We start from the raw sequence: 22,339 nt of genomic DNA on the forward strand, positions 1-22,339 counted from the left end.
TCCAGTGATGCAGTGCACAGGCGACAAAAAGTCGGCAGCCGCGAGGCGTCATCCTACGGCCCCTGCAGAACTATCAAGGTAGCCTTTCACAGGCTAGGTAGATGAGACGTGGCTGATGCTGCATCCCGTGGGAACCTTGAGCGCCTGGAAACCTGCTCTGAGCCATGATGGCGTGTGAATAGTTATGGTCTCAGATTTGATGGCGAGTGTGGGTGACATCTTGGTATCAGGTAATGGGGACGTGTGTACACGGACGTCACTTTGTGAGCCTGAACCGACCAAATGACATCCACTCATATCACTGCCCAAAAGCTGTGAGGAAGCCAAAAGGTTGTCAAGCAAAAGCGTGGCGCGGTAATTGACTTTGACTAGAACTAGCAGAGGCTATTGAGATCGCTTTGACATTGCACAAACACAAATCACAGAAATTCACTCTAATATTGCAGGGTTATGATTTGCCGCCTGCTAAAGAAGATTCATCTCCCGTGTACCTGCACTCTGACTCGTCAGGGCTCCAGACTCCCCTGGCCGCCTTGTCTCTCCTCCGTACACACCATTACAAGACAGCTGTCACTTTCACTAACTAGCATTCCGTCTCTCTCTCCCTCTCGTCCTCTCTCGGCATCATCCCACAGGTCCAGATTGGTATCTGAACAAGGTGAGGCTGAAAATCACTGATGTAAACGACAACATCCCCGAGTGGGATATGAAGCCGTACCCTTACCTGGCCGTGGTTTCCCACGAGGCCCCTGCAGGAACGTTTGTCTACCAGCTGCAGGCTCACGATGCAGATGAAGGCAGAAGTGGAGAGGTGGAATTTTTTTTATCTGACGGTGAGTGTTTTTTTTGTCCATACTCTACCTTCAATGTATATATAGAAGGAGGGTGGTATTAAAATAGCCTGTGTTTTTGTTACACTTCAGAGCCTTGGCAATAAATACAGCAGGATAACCACCGCAGACACACTGCCGCAGGTGTTTGCACATTTATTCATGCAGTTACACACTCTTTAGATGTCCATTAGTTTCTGTCTCTGTCACCCCGTCGCTCTCCTGCACACACGCACACGTAGCCAGGGGCCTTCTCACATTTATTTATGCACTCTTGTCTATCTGTCTGCTTCTTTCTGATTCATGCACACAAGCATCGGCTCACACACTAAAACTTAGACAGTGGACCGTTGGATGCCTGCCAGAAAAGTCGACCCCCCGGTGGTTGAGGGGATGGAGGTTTTGTTGGTATGTCAGAGAGGGGAGGGTATGAGCTAATCCTGCCAAGGGGACTTAGCAAAATACTTCCCACTTGCCTCTGACTCACATTAGTCTATTGCACAGCTCCCTTATGAGAGATAAATCACTATTACCACAAGGTAGCCATGCCTGACGGGACCATACTGAGGAATTTTCTGAACAGTAAAGTGGAATTTCAAATATTTTACTTTAAGTTTGACAGCTGATCATTAGGAAAGTCTAATATAGCATTTAATGATGCCCTATATAGACCAAAAGTGCAAAGCTTGTGGCTTTGCATGCCTTGCACAGGTAGACATTCTTCCAAGGTTCTGTCAGGTTAAGTGGGGATGCTGTGGAGAGCAATCTTTAGGTCCCTCTAGAGATGCTTGATTGGGTTCGAGTCAGGGGTTTGGCTGGGCTGCTCAAGGTTAGTCAAGGATTCAAGGATTTAGTTGTTCTTAAAGTGCTCCTGTGTTGACTGTGAGCTCTGGTTTGTCTTGTCGGAGGACGAATCTCAGGTCCAGCGTCTGTTCCCTCTCACAGCAGGATGCCGCCAGCACCGTGCTTCGCTGTAAAAGTGAAAGCATCGCATCACAAAGTCATGACAAATGGGTATTAGTGTTTATCATTTTGGGCCCCTTTAGATATTAATGCAATATCTGTGGGTGGAATTTTGATGTATTTTTGTTGTGGCAACCATCTGTCTGTGGGAGTGTTCCATTACTGAAAGGTGGTCTCTCAGGAAAACTTTGACCAACTGAACTCAAAGAGGTACTCCTGGTTCAAAAACTCAGGTCAGTTTCACCTCCTGAACCATTTTCTCAAGAATTAATAAGAAAATGCTCCTAAACATGTATAGAAATGCCCAGTAGAGAGAAAAGATGAAGTTGATTAATATTCATTTAAAGGTCAGATTTACTGGAATATTGTTTGCAGTATAACTCAGCCTGACTGTGATTATAAATCTTCAGCCAGATGCTGACTTAGTGATGCTAATTAAGTTTGAAGGGATAAGTTTGTTGTGGTAGCGGTTGATAATTATGGAAATCTATGTGCAATTTATTGTTCCCGTCAAAAAATCATTCAATTAATTTTCAAAAAAAAGTAAGCTACCCACTCTATTTCAAAGCATGTATAGAGCTCTGGGGGTGTCAAACTACCAAACCTACCGACTACCAACTCATGTATTAGGCATACAATAATGAAATAAAATGAGGTTGGAGAACTGACATTATTTTTTTGACTTATTTGATATCCCTTTTCTCAACCTTGAACAAAACCCCATCTTGGAAGATAAATAATGTCAAGAATATATCAGTCTAACTCAGTAAATCAGATGTATACAACTGAACACCAAACAAATAAGTTGTGTTGTGTTGAATTCCCGGATTAGGAAGCACGTGTGGGTGTGGTAATTACTCACTTTTGTTTGAAAGAGGGTGCAATTTTCATAACTAAGTGCACTATGGAAAATCCAAGTACAAGTTTGAAAAGGTAAAAAAAAAACCCTCCACAATCCAAATATGTCAAGTTGCTTGTGTCAGGTGGAGCTGAAAATTGTTTGATGTGTTGTGTTTTTACTGTTTTTGCACTGATTTGAGCATCTACTGGCTGAATTACTGCAGACCTGCTTAAATGGATTATTTGATAACTACCAGTGTGCTGAGTCATAAAACAGAAGCAAATTAAAGTCATTTTAAAACTTTTGCTTCCTTAAGGTAATGGGTGTGTCACAGTGGAGTGCATGAGAAGAAGAACGATGTGCTGCACTTCAACTATCAGGAGGCTTAATTAAAGCACCTGCTTTAATTCCATTTGAATGTCTTTAAATGAGTGAACTAACATGCTGTATTGAGTTTACAGAGATATATCCATTTCAATAATATTATATATTCTAATGATGTATAATCTTCAAGTAATCTCCTCTCTGGTATACAAAAAGACAAATTATCCATTTATCTTGGATTATTATATATTTTTAACATATTTTCTATTCGTATTTCATTTTTTGTATGATGTATTTATTATTATTAGTATTACTTATTATTGTTTTTTTTTCTATCCTTGCATTCCTGAATGTCTTTTCCTCTGTGTGTTTTTGCTGCTGTTGCTCCGTAGAATTTCCCTGTGGGACAAATAAAGGAAATCTGAATAAACTCAGACAAAATTACAACCTTCTTCTTCAACCTTGTGCAACAGTCGCTAGAATATAATTTCCTCACATCTCCCTGCAGGCGGCGACGGCTGCTTTTCAGTGGAGAAGAAGTCGGGCCAGGTGGTGAGCACAGGGCTGGAGCTCCAGAGGGACAGGGAGTACTTGTTAAGCGTGGTGGCCCTGGATGGCCTGGGCGGCCGCAGCACTCCCGCTATGCTCTCAGTGGTGGCCGGAGCCAGAGCGCCGCAATTTACGAATGCCAGCTATGCTATTTCCATACCAGAGAACACACCTGAAGGACAGCCGTGAGTGCCTCGCTCTCATCCACACTCACATACATAATCAGCCGTGAATGTGACACAGACACAAGTCCACGACTGTCACAGCGGGTCCTCGATATTGATTAAGCAGCAACAGTCATCAATGATGTGTGTGTGTCCTTGTATTTGATACATATTGAGTACCAAAGTCCTCAATTTAATAGCAAAGTGGGCCCGTGATTGTGAAGTGGGCCCATTTTGCTTGGCACCAAACCTTTAAAGGACTTTTTGAGGGATAAGTTATGGTTTTAGGGTTTAGAATTGGATACGGTTTAGGGAGTGAGTTGGGATGGTTACAGTTAGTAAGGAGCCGGGAATTTACTATGATTACGAAAATCCTCACAGAGGTACAAGGATCTGTTTGTATGTATGTGTGTGTGTGAAGGGTGCAGGAGTAATTGTATTCAATATTGTCCTTATTTATGCACACAGACTGATGTCTGTGACAATCAGAAGGGTTTATTCAAGATGAGTGGGCATAATTATGCGGCATATGTTGATGATAAACAAGACATCATTTTCATTTATTTATAATTTATATACATCTGAGGTGATGTGAGGAGCAACTGTTTCCACCGCATCATCTGTCATTATAGAACAGGCCAGTATAGAGCTGCAAATTCTCCTGAGTTTGGTCTCCTAGGAGGTCGTGGCTGACCCGTTAATGTTCACATTAATGTACAGCATGTTTTAAAACACAGATATGTTCTAGAATGGACACATTATTACAATAAAATAAAGTTTCTGACTATTGGATGAGATTATTGGGCCATACAGTCACTGATTTGGCCATTTTGTTCTGCAGCTTCCTGGTGGTGTACGCAATTTCTTTCCAGAAGCAGCCCATCAGTTACAGCCTAGTGATCAATCCCAGCAGCCTTTTCAGCATCCGATCGGAGACGGGGGAGATCAGCCTGACCAGGACGCTGGATTATGAGAGTGACCAGCGGCGGTACCTGCTGATGGTGCGAGCCAGCGAGGACTCGAGCAGCCTCAGCGCTGCAGCCGAGGTCGGTTTAAAGACAGCGTCACACCCGCAACAAGCATTAATTACAGTACTGTATCTTTAGGACAAGACTCTCAACATTTTAAAATTATTTCTTTAAAGTCAAACACAGTCTGCATCTTAATTGAGAATTTGAAAATTAAACTGGAAAAACGGCAGGCAGGCGCTGAAACACACCCGAGGGAAGACAAGAACAGACAGGAAGTAAAGATATCACTACCTGAACTCAGTAAAGAGAAACTAATTAAACACACAAATTAACAGAAAACTTCTGGAAAACCCAATATAAAAACAAGTGAGACTGACCGCAGCTCCAGGCGGTGCTGTGGTGACCACAGCTGACTTCAAGAAGATGATTCCTAGTGCAGAATACACAAAGAAGCTGCAATTTTATGGATGGACTAAGACATCAATAGGATGTAACCGAGGACTGAATAAGCCAAGAATTCATATGAAAAGAGACCAGGCCCCCAAGAAACATAGGCTTTTACTTACGGAGCTGAATGGAAGTGCAAAACAACATCTTTTTTGCTGACATTTGCTCCATTGCGTATTCCCATTGGCCATCCCCAAAGCTGTCAGACTGACCAGCTTTCACCACTGTTGAAGTACGTGTGGCTCGCTCGGGCTGACAGAGTCTGAATTAACAGCACTGATCTGATTTCAGTGCTGACTATAACAGACATCCCTTCTTTATAATGGGCAGAGGGGAGTGGAAAAGGCCTGAAAAGTTAACAAGGACGACTTCTCACCTCTCCTTTCTGTGCTCCACTTTGCAGAAGTGAGAATGATCATGAGTTAAATAAAGATCCGCTGAGTCTGAGGCAGCCGAGAACTTCAAAATCTGAAAGTGAATATCTCATAATGAAGTATTCATGAACTCAGAATTTAAATAAATGATTCAAAGATTTTTGTTGCACAATTATCACGTCTGACACTGAATTCTTACCACAGACTTATACTGTAGAAGGTAAAATCGCTCTTTGCTCAGCTGTGTGTTGCAGAGAAGGAGGTAGGAACCTATCCCAGCTATTTCAAGACTATTACTCAGCTGTCACTTCACACTTTACACACAGCGGTGACAGAGAGCGTGCAGGGCGGAGGGCGGCTCAGGGCCATTGTTGAAAAACACACATTCTCATGAAATGTTCTATTTCCGACACGAGGCAAAGACGTGTGGGACAATATTAAAAAATGAGAAGGTACAACTGAGGTCAGATTCATGTCACGGAATGGACAATGTATGGTTTTGAGGGTTAATCAAGCGAAACTGATTTTGTCCCCATGTTTGGCTCTTTCCTCCACCATCACAGGTTCAGGTATTGATCACAGATGAGAACGATTGTGTCCCAGAATTCCTCCAGTCCATCTACAGCGTGGACGGCGTTCCCGAGACGGTGACGACAGCCACGTCCCTTCTGCAGGGTGAGATTCTGACACCCAAAGCGACAAGGAAAGAAGAAACCTCAAACAAAACCACTTTTTCATTACCATTATTGATAATGAATTTGCAACCACAAAAAAAGCATAAAATTTATTGTTCCAAATTATTAATATGAGTTTCAGAATGACGGGTGTCTAAATGGTGTCTGTTAAATTCACAAGCACTCCGCGTTAACAAAAAAAACCCCAAGTGAATCAAGGCCAAAATAATTGTGTTCAGGCTTGAGTTTCTGTGGAATGTTGCAGCACCTGAGGGATTTCTGAACCCCACGGGTGACTACACGATAGATTGTTTGTTGTGAATCTCTTGCTGGGTGATTGAGCCGGATTCCCTTGTGAGAAAAATGGAACAAATGTAATCTGAAAACATGGGGTTACGCAGCCCGGAGTGGCACCGACTGTTGGCACAGCGTAATCAAGGGCAAGAGAAAATGGCAGCCGATGCAATCAAACGTAGCACCAGAGGACGGGAAAGAAAAGTAAACTCGGTTCTGTTTTGACAAATAAAGACTCGGCAGTGTCACGTTTAAAAGGGAGGCGAGAGACTTCTACAAGGTCAACTGATGAGGAAGTTTCTTATTTATCCAACGCAGAGAGAATGGCCCGGCAAATATTCGACTTCAGAAACCTCGGATAACCCAAAATCTATTAAAAAGAGACGGAAAAAGATTCTGTTTCTTAATTTGCCCGGCTACATAACTCATTAAAGAAATGTCAGGGAGTAAAGGCATCTATTGTGTGAAGTTACCATTACCCCATCAGCTCTGATACCGGCGAGTAACAAAAGCTGCAACTCTATCATCTGAGGTCAGCCGCAGAAAAGATTTAAATTGCCTGGCGGGTAAAATGACGCAGCGCTGGTGGCAGCAAGGTTGAAAGGAACAGCGACTGTGTTGGAGCTGATAGAAAATTGGCCAGTTTGAAAAAGTGTCTTTGAAACCTTTTAAAAATAAAACTGCAAATAAACGAAGGATGGAGGTGCACAGGCTTTAAAACACTGAACTGACCAAAAACAAATAATTATGCGAGTATAATGAAGCAGCCAGCCTGCAGAGAAGTACGAAGCAGACAGTTAGCTTAGCCAAACCTACCTAAAATCATAACTGCGGCGTTTCTTCTGAGTTTTCTATAACTTTTTCTTTTTTTTCTCCACATATTTATATTTATATATAAATCAGGTCATTTCAAAGCAATCTTCTTCCTGGGGTCCTCTCGGGTTCTGCTCGCTCATTTCTTACAAATGATTGCTGCTCCTGGTGGGGCCCAAACCAGTTTATTTGCTGGTAATTGTGGCTGTCAGAACCTATGATCTATTACATGTTAGCAAGGCCATAAACAGATAATGATCTACACAAATGACAACATATTCATCAACTCTTGGCTCCTTTTCAGCCAACTGTAAATTGATGGTGATGATGTCTCAACCCCCCCCACCCCACCACCCCCTACAGTGTTGGCAACGGACTGTGACTCTGGGTCAAACGCTGAGCTCACATATTACACCCTGAGCCCGGACTTCAGCATCTCACCACATGGGACCATCTTCCCCGCGGGCCGCCTGGACTACGAAAGGCCCAACCATCTCTATGAGTTTGTGGTGATGGCAACAGATGGTGGGAACGAACCGCACTCTGGCACCACCACGGTTCGCGTGAGGATGGCAAACATCAACGACGAGGCCCCCGAGTTTTCCCAGCCTGTGTGAGTACTGTCGTTACCCACCCTTCAGATCTGCTGGCTTTTTTCTGCCATTGTTGTTGACAAAAGTGAGGACAGATAACAGATATCAGTGGGTTTTTTGCAATTTTTTCTTTGTGTTGCTTTGTCCACGTAAACACCTTTCATCTACCACTGTTGCTGTAGTGAAAATGTTCAAGCTTTTTTTTTAGCTGACAAGATTGTTGCATCACAGATACATATGTCATTACATCACATATCACAGACCTGCCTTTCTGTCAGTTGCACACCTCAATAATATTTGATAGCCAGAGTCCTGCCATGACATGGCGTCAACGTGCATCAATACAGCCACAGTGAGTCCATAAAAAGGATGAAAAATTCTATCCGTCTGCAGTCAAGACAGTTGGATTGTGACTGTAGGTAGCTACGACAATGCCCGCTTACAAATCAGCTCATAAGCTTCAGGAAAGGCGCAAAATGTGTTGTTAAGTTGTCCTTTAATTGTTAAAGTGTTGCCTTGAAGGAGTTGCATTTCTCTGCACTTCTCTGCTCACATGGAAGTAAAATAGATGAAATGAGAAACAGGAATTTAAAGATTTCCGTGCCAGCACCTTCACAGAGGCACGCTGAGGTCACAGCATTATACAATCTGAAATTAAGCAATTGCACTGGATGTGGGAATCAGATTTAGAGCCAAAAGACTAGAAGAGAGCCCGCAAGAGAGGAGGCGGATGCTTGGAATCCAAATGTAGTAAAGTGGGAAATGGAAAACGTGTACAAAGACATCGCGTTACGGGATTAATATTAATGTGTCACATTATCAACCCAGAGAGAATTCACCAGTGATTTTTCCTTTTGCTGGTTCACTTTCTATAGTGCATGTTTAAAAAAAATAACCTGACAGCACAAACAAATGGGATTAATACCAAAGCTGCCCTTTAGCCACGTTTTCAGCAGCAGCACGTCCAGCTCGGGGAGGAAACAACCTTAAATCACATTTAGACATATACATTTTCTGCAAAGCCCTCCTCCTTGTTTTGGCCACCAGGATGAGATTTCCCTGCTTCTATTGGCATTTCTCGGTAACGTTGAAGGTCAGCAAGTCTTTGCATGCCCAGAAAAACAGAAAGGTAATGACCGTCTTTCGCTCTGCTGATTAGGAAGCCTGCAACACAGCTAAGGACAGGACATGTTTGGAGGGGGGAAAAACGTCTAATTGACACTCACAGTGCACAACTGTGTGAGGTAATTGACACAGGCTATCCCTCTTGTGTGCGGCCATCTTACCATATGTGCAAAATTTATGCTCACTTTGATCTGCTCAGTTTTTCTCTCTTTTTTCTTTTTTTGTTCTTTTCAGCTTCTGTCAGCATCCACAGTCTTATTTCTTTGGAGGAAAAAGGATCTGAAAACTTAAGCACTTAAAGCTAAAATATGAACTAATGAGCCAGCAGATGTTATTACTATTCCTGTCAGTTTCAATAAGCTCTTCTGTTACATTCTATTAAGATTCTAATTGAATTCTCCTGCTAACCTGGATATCACATATACTAGCTGCGGTAACAGTTAAATTGCTTGAATATCAAAGTTTAGATTCTTTTTACATTCTGATATCTTGCATTATCTCCATTGTCCCTCCCTCCCCCCATCACCCTTTGCCCTTGGCACCAAACACACTCATGGACCACAGAATCCTGCAGCAGTCAAAATTTACATCTTTGAGCTTCCAGTTTCTCTCTCAAGAAAGTATCAAATTGCTAAGCAGGCTGTTACATGACTAACACACACCATCGAAGAGGGTTCTTCTCTAGGGTGATCAGTGAAAAAAAGAAAAATGTGCTGGAAATTCACTATCAGCAGTTTCTTGGTGATAAAGTCAACTCTTCGGTGCTTTTGGGTGGTGACATTTTACCTCAAGTAAACATTAAGAAGCTAAAAGTCATAGTGAACATGTTCATCATGCTGGCGGCTAAGCTAACACTGGTTTGTAAATCTTCTTCTACTACAGCTACTAAACCCAGAGCCTCTAAGAATGTAGCCTCTACTGCCCCCTAGTGAATGACTTATTTATGTTGGATGTGTGCATGACTTCCCTCTTCACAGCACGCTTTGAAAATATTACAATATAGTTTGATGATAACCATCACGAATAAATGAATACTATTATAGATATACTGGGACTGCCAGTGCACTGACCAGATTAGGACACTGATATTTGACTTGAGGAGAATAGAGGAAGAAGCAATCCTCAAATCTCCATCAAAACTGTGATTTTTTTTTTTCGTTGCTGTTTTTTTCAATATGGATACTCCTGAACTTTTGCGTTGCACTGTCTGAGCTTTATTTTAGGCTTTTCCATAAGGACTGGAGACTGACATATGGGTCCGATTTCGGTGTGTCCCTGACCGCCTTTTTTTGGGCAAAGATCTGTGTGGGTGGGCAGCAGCTGTCACTGCAGCTCCAACCGTATTTATTCCCCCCAACCAAGTCTGCTGGCTGTCATGTCAATCATGTTCAACGACCTTCACGAAAAGCTGCTGCATACCTTTGTTACGTTGTCAGGTGTGAGTTGCGGATGCAGACTGACAAAGATATCACTTAAGAGAAAATCACAAGCAAACATGGCTGCAGGCTGAGTAAGAGGAGAATGCAAAAACAGGCACAGCTAGACAGCGAGAGCCAGTCAGATAGGCAGATAAACAAACAAAAAAATAAATCGCACAAATACTCTTGCTAGAACACAGCGATGTTTAGAATTTCCGTGGTTTTGCCAGAGAGTTTGCATCTTATCACGGGCTTACCGAGTCGGAGATAGCTGCCATGACAACCGGGAGAGTCCCGCTGTAGCAGAGGAGTTGGAATAATTGAAACACAAGCTAACGTCGTGGTAAGACAGGTGGAAAAATGCAAACAAGTGGTGAACAGACAGCAATGCAGCAGTATCTTGTACTCATAGATGAGTGAGATGAAGGCAGATGCTTGAGGAAGAGAAGCAGCGGGAGTGTGTACCCACCAGTGATGGCCTCTGAGTCTGGTGACAGATTACAGGTCACTCATGTTGCCACAGAGACCGCCGCAGCTCGTGGAGATGAATCACCCATCAGCGTTCTTCTGTAAACCATCAATCACCTCTGACTCCTCGCCACAGACACCCCCCATCCTCCCGCACCCACCTCCACAGACTCGCAGAGTTACACATTAGAAGAGGATGCCGCAAAATATCTTGTAGCAGATGAGTTGTGCTGACGAATCAGCCCGAGAGGACGTGCCCCCCCCCCCCCCGCCGCCATGTTCCATCCTGTTCCTCCACCAGCCTTCCTTTTCCTTCCCACTCTTTCCCGCCGTTCTCCTGCACATCATCTTGTGCTTCAGACTCTGCACCAGCATTATTTTTTGTCACCTTTTCCTCTTCCTCGACTGCTCTTTCCCCCATTTTTGATCTTCCTGTCCTCCAACGTCCACAGTCCATCACCACCCCCGGTCTCTGTGCCACCGCAGCGTATCAGTCTCGTTGGGCATCTCCCTGCCCGCCATCTCAGAGCGAGCAAATCATTGTTGACATTTTAAAAGGCCCTGCTGATTAAATGGCCCACTGTGGAGGCGCCATTTGTTCAGCGGCTTCAGCATCCCAGCAGACGTTATCATTTGTCTGCTGTCCAGGCAGCTGGGAGGACAGGTCAGCTCATGGTGACAAGCAAGCGTCACATCTATAAGTCTAATCAGGCTGCTGACGCTTTTGACCGCATTAACGATTTTGCCTCCGCCGTCCGTATGGATCGTCCATCTCGTAGGCTTGTTAAACTGAACTTTCTCTGCAGATACCGAACATTCGTCTCCGAGGACGCTGGTCCCAACACCCTCGTTGCCACAGTCCTTGCCAAGGACCCAGATGGAGATGGTATAATCTACTCCATCACAGCTGGGAACGAAGAGGGAAACTTCGTCATTGATAGCCAAAAAGGTAACTACTCGGGTTTGGATTTTGAGCTTGGGTAATAAGTTTTAGCGCCACATTTAGCAGTTTTTAAGAGCCCACAAAACAATGTTTGTTTTGTTTGTTTTTTCAGGAGTACAAAGAGGAATGCCATCCATGTTTTTCATTGCTTTCCAGTTGTGGTTACTGCACAGTTTATCTTTTTTATTTACCCCGTGATCCGAAACCAGGCAATCGCTGTGACATTTGTCACCCAACCCTTTCAATTCAATTTCACAACAACTGCTCTATCACGGCTCACAATCTTCAGGCTGCACTCTGTCAGCTCCACTTCCTTTTGTCCCATCTTTTTATATTCCTTCCACCCTCTCTGCGTATCCTCAGAGGGAGAAAACGCAGGTCTGTTATCCTCTAAGCCGGTGGGGGGTGTGGGGGTGGGGGTGGATAGTCACTTTGGACGCTCCCATTTAGCAGATCCGTGTTTATGAAGAGTGTTGGCTCATTTAATACCTTGGGTCACATTTGTAAACAAGGTTGACATTTAAGTGGGACAAATTACACCCCACACCCCACAGTTCACTTATTTTAATGTATGGGTGCAGAGCTCTCAACGTCATGCATTGTCATTAGGAGCCGGCGCGCTCCTCTCAGCTGCGAGCCGCTGGGACGCCAAGAAAATTGAAAGGAAGCATATTCCGGCACTGTGTCAGCATGCTGAGTTGTCTTTAATCAAGAGCACTGAAAGAGATGAACAGAAACACAAAAAAGGGGACAGAAAAGCCTCCTGATGCTCTCATTTCACTAAGGTTCCCTCACATCACAGGCCATTGGTTCATCTCCCAACCTCTGATGTTTTTTGGATCATTGTTATCAGGGAAGATGTTGATTCAGATGTGGCATGCTTTTATCACCGCTTTGATCTCCGCCGTTACGTGAACGCAGACAAAGGACCGGGGCAGGAACGCGTAATAGGCATCCGCTGAGCCCGGATCATTTCTAAACTGGTTTTGGTCCAGCTGGATATATTTGGAAGAGAAGATTAAATTCCTAAATCACTCCTCAATAATTAAAGAATCCACCATCCTTGTTTTTGTATTTTCTGTCTTTTCTCCATTTCTAGAAGGTCTAAGCGTGCCGGTTGTCTTCTCTGTTTTTGATGGCCTATCTGTCTTCATCCAAGGCCGCGGTGGCAGTAACATTCTGCTTAATGACTAATGGAACGATAACGATGAGTGCGTTGGGAACGACCATCTCTTAGAACTTTTAATTTAACGGGCCTGCGCTCTTCGCAGGCTTGATTCGTCTCCGCTCCACTCCCCTGCCCAAGCTTCAAGGCCTGGAGTATGTCTTGAACGTAACAGCCACCGATGACAACGCGTCAGGAGGGCCACAGCCCCTGTTCTCCACCGCACGCGTCATAGTCGGCGTGGATGATGTCAACAACAACAAACCGGTATTCGAAGAGGTGAGGATCACTTATATTTATGCTAATTGATGAATTTGTTTGAGACGAATTTCGATACTTTGGCAATTTTCTGCAGTTACCATTATCATTTTAACATTTTTTTCATTAGCTTGAGCCTTTGTCATTAGCTGTGTTGTAAGCATATGTGTGGAATCTATGCTAATAATTTGCTGCCTCCAATTACATGCTGTATTTTTCATACAGGATATTAATTTTTTTCAATGTCGTACTTGTTCTTGCTAGCTGAACCTCCGTGGAAAGATGTGCTACAAAAATGCCTGATATAAATAGAAAATATATTTGCATCTACCTGGCTGTCTTCCTTCTTTTCTCCTCCCAGGCTCTACATATTTGTCTTAGCATTCAAATTTGCACCGACCTTCATCTCTCTCCATTCTCCAGAGTTCTGATTAGTCTTTACACTTGCTCTATCTTTAGGCGCTGCGTTGGGATTTCAATTAATTTGTGGGGGGGAAAATTGCAGTATCATCGTAATGGACTGTACCTGCTTAATTGACTTCCTCCATAATTATAGAATGGCTGGAGCTTCAGTAAATATACCAGCGGGTGGGCTGAAGGACCTGGTCATGTTTACAGGAGTCAAACTATCTCACAACCATCTACACCAGCATGGTCTCCTGTTTGAAATTTTTTTTTTCAGCTAAATGTCTCTGTTTAACAAGCATTTTAATGGGCTTTTGGTAGAGCAGCGAGCATTTATGATTTAAAAGTGAGGCTCCGGAGAACAGCTCTTTAACTGGGGCACATCTTCATTGGGGGAATGGTCGAATTTCTGGCAGAGACGTTCACTGCTGGCTGTTCAAAAGAAAATAATGGGTTTTTTTAGGTTTTTAAATTACTATTCTTATGGATGTGACAATATATCTGTGACTTTGATATGTTGTAGTGGCCTTCTAAATAATAAGTGTAGTTTTCTTTGATCCCTCTTTCCTTATTAATGAAATAGACTCACCATTCGGCCGCATGAGTGTAAATTATTCCTCATGTTTGTTTGTCTCCTTTTCCTCCGCATCTCAGTGCCAGCAATATTGTGAGCAGGCTCTGGTGCTTGAAAACCAGCCAACGGGGACTTTTGTGTTGCAAGTGCGCGCGGTGGATGCAGATGAGGGAGCCAACGGAAAAGTCAAATATGGCCTAATGCACAGAGACAGCGCCATGCCCGCCTTCAGGATTCACCCAGACACAGGTAGGGGCGGTCAGGGACTGTCGAGGACTCGCCAGTAGACATTTTTACTGTAGACAGACAACTCTGCATTTTTAATAGCAGCTGAATTCTCGAACTGTCTACTATGGCTGGCAGCTAAGGAAAAAATCCCTGTTTTCAAATTGGGAAAGTCTTAATGCCCTTGAATATGACCACAATTAGTGAGAATCAATATGTAAGGTTGGTGTGAAAAATCAGGTTTTTATCTAATAAACAAAGAGAAAATAAGTCTTACATGCCCTTTTCTTTCAAATTAAGACTATTGAATTTTTTATGTTTACATTAGCACCGAAATAAGCAGCTTCGTCTCCTCAATCCGCCTGACATTCTGGGTAAAGAAACTCAAACCAGCCAAGAAAGATGTTTCACAGGTGGAAGTGGAGGCAATCTCGTAAAGTAAAATAAAAAAATAAATATAAACCCTTTGTGCAGTGTAACAGGCTATTTTGGAACAGTTGTGAGAGAGCTCCTGAGGCGACGGAGCAGGGATGGAAATAAATGCCCACATACTAAATAAGGCATACTGTAAAATTACCATTTCCAGATTACACAGGGCCTCCCCATGAAAGGATTTTTTTTTAAAGAAAATTAGCCATTTTTGTTAGCAGTAATGACTTTTAAGGGTTTATTCAAAGGCCGGAGCTCCACTTTAATGACCCCAGTCAGTGAAAAGTAAAGAGAAGTACTCACGGATGGATGGATGGGTGGATGGACAGACGGACGGACGGACTGATGGATGGACTGATGGACGGATGTGTGCATTCATGAGTGCACTCCTGTCGTGTTCGCAGGAGCGATTGTGACAGCCCGGAGGTTCGACAGGGAGCGACAGAGAGAGTACTCGGTTACAGTAACGGCCACCGATTGGGCCGAGGAGCCGCTCATCGGCATCTGTCAGCTCACCGTCCAGATACTGGACCAGAATGATAACAGCCCCAAGTTTGAGAATCTGCGCTATGAATGTAAGTGATGGGGAAGAGCAATGTCCTGTCAGTTACAATGAAAGAGTGGAGGGGTACTTTTGGACATTGTTTTGACTTCACCTCAGTAATTTGCTTCAATGGAGGATGTTCGCGATTGTTACAGTGAAAAATATTAAAATGATATAATAGGAAAAATCTAAATAATTAAAAAAACAGCCTTACAACTGGAGTGCACATGCATCATTTGTATTGCCTGCAGACTTCCTGAGAGAGGACACTTTGGTGGGTACAAGCTTCCTCCGCGTGGCAGCTCATGATGATGACTTCGGCACTAATGCGGCTATAACTTACTCCATGTCCCTGGACCAGCCTGAGTACCTGCGGGTCAACCCTGTCACTGGATGGGTCTACGTCAACCAGCCTATATCACAGGTGAGACAGTGGGCAGACAGTTATTACCAGCCTCTCTGTTAGCCACACATGGGCACACACACACACCCAGACATGCTATATGACATGACTAGCCTGCGGGTCAGGAAAGTTAATGAGTTATCCACCTTAAAATGCATCTTTTTGACACCATCAGCCAGAAGTGCAAGTTCTCCCAGAGGTGCCGAGTGAGATACAACGTGCTGTGAGACTAATTCAGGCTAAACAAATTAATTAAAATAAATTTTAACAAGCTTGCGGTTCCAGTGGTGGGAGATGACACCCACAGTTCTGATCACAGCTCCACTGCTAAAGGATTTCCAACAGAAGGGCATGAAAATCATCACCGTCGCGATTGAAGAGTGGCTTCTGGTTTTAAGAAAAAACAATCAGGGTTTGATCTCATGTTTATTATACAGTCTTCCTTTTTGCATCATACTGTGAGCCACAGAGCCGCTGGAAGGCAGATACCAAATGAAAGTGAATTTTGTTTCAACGACCAATTTGAAAATGAATGCAGTGGCAGAAATGCTTTCTGAATGGCTGAGAGTGTTTTGAAAATGTGTACCGAGGAAATGTGGCGACCGTGACTGAAATAAATTCAGCCTCCCGACGAGGACGACGACAGTGCTGTTGCACGGCAGGGAGGAGTCAAAGCCGATACATTTTTATGAAAAATAGCCGCAACAGTTTGAGCAGGATACCATTCATTTTCATGCGATCGTGATATTGAGTTTAATTATTTTTCTCCTCCTCTGTTGTTGTCTTCTTTCTAAAAGTTTGATATAGCACTACGGAGGCATCTATCGGTGTCATTTATTATTCAGTGCACATTATGGCGCACAAGTCCACTTGGAAGATTTGCCGGCGACTTAATGTAAAATTGAAAGAGTTAAGCCCTAAACCTTGCTGGACAAAGCCTCTGCATATTTAAAAGTGGTTTTGAAAGCCATTTCAATCATTGTGGTTCTTCGACACACGCTGCAAAAGCACTTTGTGAAATGTTCAAGTTCAATTTTTCCTTCCGTGGCTTCTCAGAACAGAAGAGTAGAATTAAGGCCGGGACTTTCGATGGTAAACGAAAGCTAAATATGGAGCGCGGTGACAGTTTATCTAAGCTACGTTACGAGAAGATTTATCATTAACTCCATTTGCCTGCTTCATGCATCACATTGCAGACCTTGAGCGTAGCTGTGAAATGTGAAGAACACGGTTTGCTCACCCCTATCCATTCATTTTATGGCCATTTTGACACTATCGATGCTAATTTCAAACCCCGGTTACCATAGCTGCTACAAGGTCTCTATGTTTGCAATAGGCTTTGGAGAAGCTACACTTGTTCACAAACACAAACTGGACCGTCTGAGGGAAAAGCAAGTGTAATTCTGTGGTTAAGTAGGATTTCTTCTCATCCGGCTGCTGCAGCACCATAATAGAATTACCCAGCCATGCTCTGCAGTGCTAGAATAATGAAGATGATAATTGAATTGTTACATGAGCATGTTTCTACTACTTTGATAAAACTCTGGCTTGAAGTATAGTTTTCTGTTAATGATTAAATGTGTCTAAAGAGGTACTTCACAGTCTGTTTTTAGAGAAATGTTGGTTTAAACTTCTCGGCGTTCTCCTCAGAGTCAGATTTGCCCCCCACATCCTGCTGATCCAGTTGTAACGCAAAGCAGAGCTCAAATTATGGCTTAATACATTTTTCGTCGGGCTCACTCTGCTGCCTCTGCTCTCAGCCTAATTAAATGATATACTCTCTGGAATTTTTGCAAGTTTATGGTCAGTCAGGAACTCCAAAGTCATTACTGCCAATCATCTGACAATGAGCTCATCTCTCTGCACATCAGCTGCACACGGAGGTCAGTTCAAACGACCAAGTTCACACATTATTGCGGCTTTCAGCTGCACACAGCCATCTGGAAATGACGACATTTCAGTATTTGAAATTTCTGTTTGGATGCCTCATACGAATAAACTATATTGAACACCTGGAACATTTCATGTGCACCCTGACATCATGAATTAGTTGTGACTGGACTGTTAATGTGACCACAGAGGACCTACATTACACGGGACATCGTAGCGACCGACGGCGGAAACAGAAGCACGTCCGTGGAGCTGGCGGTCACCATCACCAATGTAAAGAACCAGCCCCCGGAGTGGGAACAGGAGAACTACAGCGTGGTGATCGCAGAAAACACCGCCAGGGACACGCCCATAGTCGTACGTGCACAACTTTATTGAAACTACTCATGTGTGTCATGAGCTGAGAAAGTTCTGTGTAAATCAGCTACTAGCTGGGTACAAAAGAATAACTGCGTGATTGTCAAGCAAAAATAATAATCATTAATGATAAATTGTGAAAATGACAGAACAGAAACTGTCCCAGACAATAATTTGTTGGTACCATGAAACACTGGGAAGGAGGACGGGTTCTGAAGCAGCTACTGCTCATTTTTAAGTCGTTAGAGCAAACTCAGTCATCGGTGCAAATGCTGTAACTTCCCCCTCCCGTCCAGACTGTCAAGGCCACCTCTCAGCTGGGCGACCCCAGAGTGACCTATAACTTGGAGGACGGGATGGTGCCCGAAACCAACATGCCGGTCCGGTTCTACCTCTCTCCCAATCGGGAAGATGGCTCGGCGTCCATTCTGGTGTCTGAGCCGCTGGACTATGAAACCACGTCCTTTTTCTCTCTGAGAGTTAGAGCGCAGAACGTTGCCGCGGTGCCTCTCGCAGCCTTCACCACCGTTTATGTCAACATTACAGGTTTGATTTGCACTCTATTTACTCCAGAGGCTTCTGTTTGTTTAGAAAAATCAAATATTTTTTCAATACAGAAAGTGCTGTTGACACGATTTTATCATATATATGGTATTATACAGTGTATAAAAGCAAACAGTTATAATACTTCCTCTGTGTAATAAAATTGTCAATATCAACACTGAATGTAAAGTATAAATGATGTTTCTTTTATTTCTATATTAACCTATACTGCATATGTATGTTTAACAAATAGGATGCTTAGCAAATCTTTAAGTGACGCTTGATAATAATCATTTCATTTAATTAAGAAAACAGCTTTCTCTCTTTAAACTGCTATTTCTTCACACAAACGTGCACATTCAGTCAGGCTGCGGCAGAGTGACATACTTGCTGTGTCTTTGCTTCTCCCCCCCAGATGTCAACGACAACGTCCCGTTTTTCACCTCCTCCATCTACGAGGCCTCGGTGACCGAGGGAGCGCAGATTGGGATGTCGGTTCTCCAGGTGTCTGCCCATGACAAAGACCTGGGTCTTAATGGACAGGTTTGTAATCCTCTGCCGTGGATTGAACCTCACCCATCAGCTCAGTTTCAGTTTTTTATGTCTCACTTTGATTTAGAATCGATCCGGTTTGCCACAATGTTTACTCATGAATGCATGCATTTGGTGAAAAGGCGCCGATACTGTATTTTGTACTTAGAATTTGCCTGCAGGGATGGACCAATATCGACCTGAACAAAAGCCATTAGAGCCTTTAAAAGTCTTGAAAATCCAAAGTTAAATTCCAAATTTTTACCAATCATTAAAGGAAGGATTTAGTGAATGTTTTTAAAAAAACAAAAAAACAACTAATGTATTATTGTTGCCTTAACATTGTTCCTGCAGCAGCCCCCACCATCACTGCTGCTCAGTCACCTCGATCGCCCACTCACTCACCTTACACTCACGCACACCGTGCATCGCCATATTCACATAAGGACTGCACATAAGGACTTCAGATATGGATTAACATAACCCACAATCCTCTGCTGCCTGTCGCTTGTGCAAACACACTCACCCTGAAAGCAACACTTCGGTTGTCGACGTGGGCAGAGTTTAGCTCACAGATGCCAGCAGGATACCAAATTACCAATAACATCACCAGTTTACTGTGGAATATATCTCTGCTGCCTTCATCTCTTAAAGATTTTAGGAAGTTCAATGATGAAATAACATTTTCAGTCTTTTGCTCATGTTGTCATGTGTAACAAGACGTAAAGTTGTATAACATCAAATCACAATCCCACCCGGCTGTGAGGTTTTGAACCAGGGTGGTTCAGATGTGATGAAATGGTTCTGGGAACTCTGCTGTGCACCTGACTGTGACAGTAGCAGCAGGTTAGAGTATTACAGTATTGATCCAGTTTTGCTCAAGAATTCCTCAAGAATTCAGTGCAGAAATCCTTGTTTTTCCGAGGTTGTTGCTTGGATGTGTTATGTTGTTTTAAATATATTTTGCACGCTACAGATTACTTACAAGCTCCTGAGTGACAGCAGCGGGGATCATAGTCTGTTTCGCATTGACCCGGAAATGGGGATCATCTACACTGAAGCTGTGTTCGATCGGGAGGCTCGGAGCTCCTATTTGCTGGAAGTTCAGTCAGAAGACGGACAGGAATCGGCACGGCCCGGCAAGAATAAGCAGCCCAACTCAGGTTAGAGAGGTTAAGTGTTTATGTAATACGTAAATAAGGGCATATTAACGTTTTATAATGGTTTAATGGTCGTCGGAAGCATGACAAATAATATGGATTACGACAGAATAACTTTAAGATAAACCTTTTATTTTGGTATATTCCCAGTGGTCCTATATACCTAACAGCTAAATCAGCTTGATTTCAGTCCTCTCTTGCTTATTTTTTCAAATGTTTAAGTAATTCTCCGTATATCTGTTTGCTTGTCCCGTCGTTCTGGCTATCTTCAAACTTCATGTGAAGTTGTTTGAATGTATTCAGGAGGACAAATGTTTTTCAAGGACGTATTAGTGATGTTTTGGAGGAGAAAAGCCTTTTTTCCTGAGTTGCCAGACCCACTTAGCATTTGCAATGTGCCTTAGCTGCAAATCTCCTGCGTCCAGAGAGGCTCATCTCCTCCGCAGACGTTACCTGTCTTGCTGCCTCACCTCTGGGACGTTGCAGGAGGAAGTCGACGAGAAGAGCCAAACCAAAGATATCGACCTTACGCTGCTGTCACCTTGTAGCAAGTGGAAATTACCGCTTCAGCCTTTTGTTACATGAGCAGATAATTACTGGTGCTAAAAGAGTAAACAGTGTAATGAAGATGGCACCGATAACACACAAACACTTGTTATCTTATGAATATTTAACCTTCCCGGTAGTGGGATTCGTTATCTACTCCCTTTCAAAACCTCCCTCTTACTGTTTTTCTCTCTCTGTTGCAGGCAGTTACTCGTGGAAAGACTATAAACACTTGGAAAAATGAATAATTTATGTAATTTACAGAAATTCTTTGTGAGAATTGTTTGTTTCTGCCTCTTTTTTTGGCACATTGCGTTGGCTTAAGTGCCTCTTTCCTACTAAGCAGTGACAATGAATTGTAGAACCAATAAACAGATGGAGGAAGAATACACACATAATGCACTTGATGAATTCCGTATGCCCGTGTGTGGTGTGTCATTTAATCCTGTGCCGTTCCTGCAGACACGGCATATGTGAGGGTGTTCATCAGCGATGTCAACGACAACAAGCCGGTCTTCGCTCAGCGGCTGTACGAAGTGGGTGTGGATGAGAATGCAGATGTTGGCCTGGCTGTTGTCACCGTTAGCGCCACCGACGAGGATGAAGGTACGCTTCATGAGGCAGCAGACTCAGGAGGTCCGCCGAAGGTTTCAGTGATGCCGCGTCTGGAAATAAAACGTGAAAGAATGTAGCCAACCAGAACCAATATAAAAGTTCTTGTGAGACACTATGAAACTTCACAGCAGTTTCCCAAGCTCTTTGTTGCCAGACTTTCTTTCTTGAAATTGCAGAAATATTTTGGCAGTGAATCAGCCTGGTTTCAAACACTGAACCGCGTGCCAAGGCTGCACCTTTCTTTTTCTTTTTTTGTTTAAGAAAATAAATTCTGGATGGCCTTTATTTCTATGATTATGCATAAAGTGACCCTGTGGGTAGTCTTTTCCCTTTGCTGAGATAATGTAGTGTGCTAGATTTAGCAGCAGTCATCTGAGTGCTGGTAATGCATTGTGGAACATATGTTCCAAAAAGACTGACACGCTCCCACACAGTAGGTGGGCAGGATTTAACCAATCAAGCGGTTGCTCATCCTCTGTGCGGCGGCCCCATGAGATCTCTTTATCGGGCATGTTTAGGTCTGTTAATCAAATATTCACGTGGAATGTGGGTGCAGCTTAGGCCACGCTGCGGGACTAATGATGGATAGCTGCGGTTTATCACCAGCCCCCAACATTAAAGTTGCAGTACTTTTGCCCTCATGTCTGAGCGGCTCCACTCAAACGGTCTTGTTTAAAAACCCCGACCTGGGCCTGGCTGCCATAAGCCTGCCAGATCCCAGTGGGAGGTGCAGAGCGCTCTGTCAGTGAAGCTTGTGTTAATAGTGAAGATTAGAGTATGTACATGAGATTGTGGCTAGTTTAACCCCAACAGATGATTGAAAGTGAAGACTCTTCATCCCGGGAGATTATCTTATCTATTCCACCGTTAAAAGGTTCAATCAAATGGTCTCCTTGGAGACGT

General features: G+C 43.4%; 1 protein-coding gene across 1 annotated transcript in view; it reads left to right on the forward strand.

Annotated features, from left to right (window-relative positions):
* The window catches only part of LOC130536350 (neural-cadherin-like), a 71,759-nt gene that overhangs the window by 20,461 nt on the left and 28,959 nt on the right, over window positions 1-22,339 (forward strand). The window contains exons 2-16 of the mRNA XM_057052221.1: window positions 636-833; window positions 3,467-3,692; window positions 4,513-4,717; window positions 6,027-6,138; window positions 7,608-7,857; window positions 11,655-11,797; window positions 13,063-13,235; window positions 14,274-14,442; window positions 15,252-15,422; window positions 15,643-15,815; window positions 17,874-18,041; window positions 18,338-18,587; window positions 19,000-19,127; window positions 20,092-20,278; window positions 21,284-21,427. Of these exons, the coding sequence (XP_056908201.1) occupies window positions 636-833; window positions 3,467-3,692; window positions 4,513-4,717; window positions 6,027-6,138; window positions 7,608-7,857; window positions 11,655-11,797; window positions 13,063-13,235; window positions 14,274-14,442; window positions 15,252-15,422; window positions 15,643-15,815; window positions 17,874-18,041; window positions 18,338-18,587; window positions 19,000-19,127; window positions 20,092-20,278; window positions 21,284-21,427 (2,697 nt within the window). The remainder of the gene's footprint in view (window positions 1-635; window positions 834-3,466; window positions 3,693-4,512; window positions 4,718-6,026; window positions 6,139-7,607; window positions 7,858-11,654; window positions 11,798-13,062; window positions 13,236-14,273; window positions 14,443-15,251; window positions 15,423-15,642; window positions 15,816-17,873; window positions 18,042-18,337; window positions 18,588-18,999; window positions 19,128-20,091; window positions 20,279-21,283; window positions 21,428-22,339) is intronic.

Source organism: Takifugu flavidus, chromosome 13, assembly GCF_003711565.1.
Source record: "Takifugu flavidus isolate HTHZ2018 chromosome 13, ASM371156v2, whole genome shotgun sequence".
Lineage (NCBI taxonomy): Eukaryota > Metazoa > Chordata > Actinopteri > Tetraodontiformes > Tetraodontidae > Takifugu > Takifugu flavidus.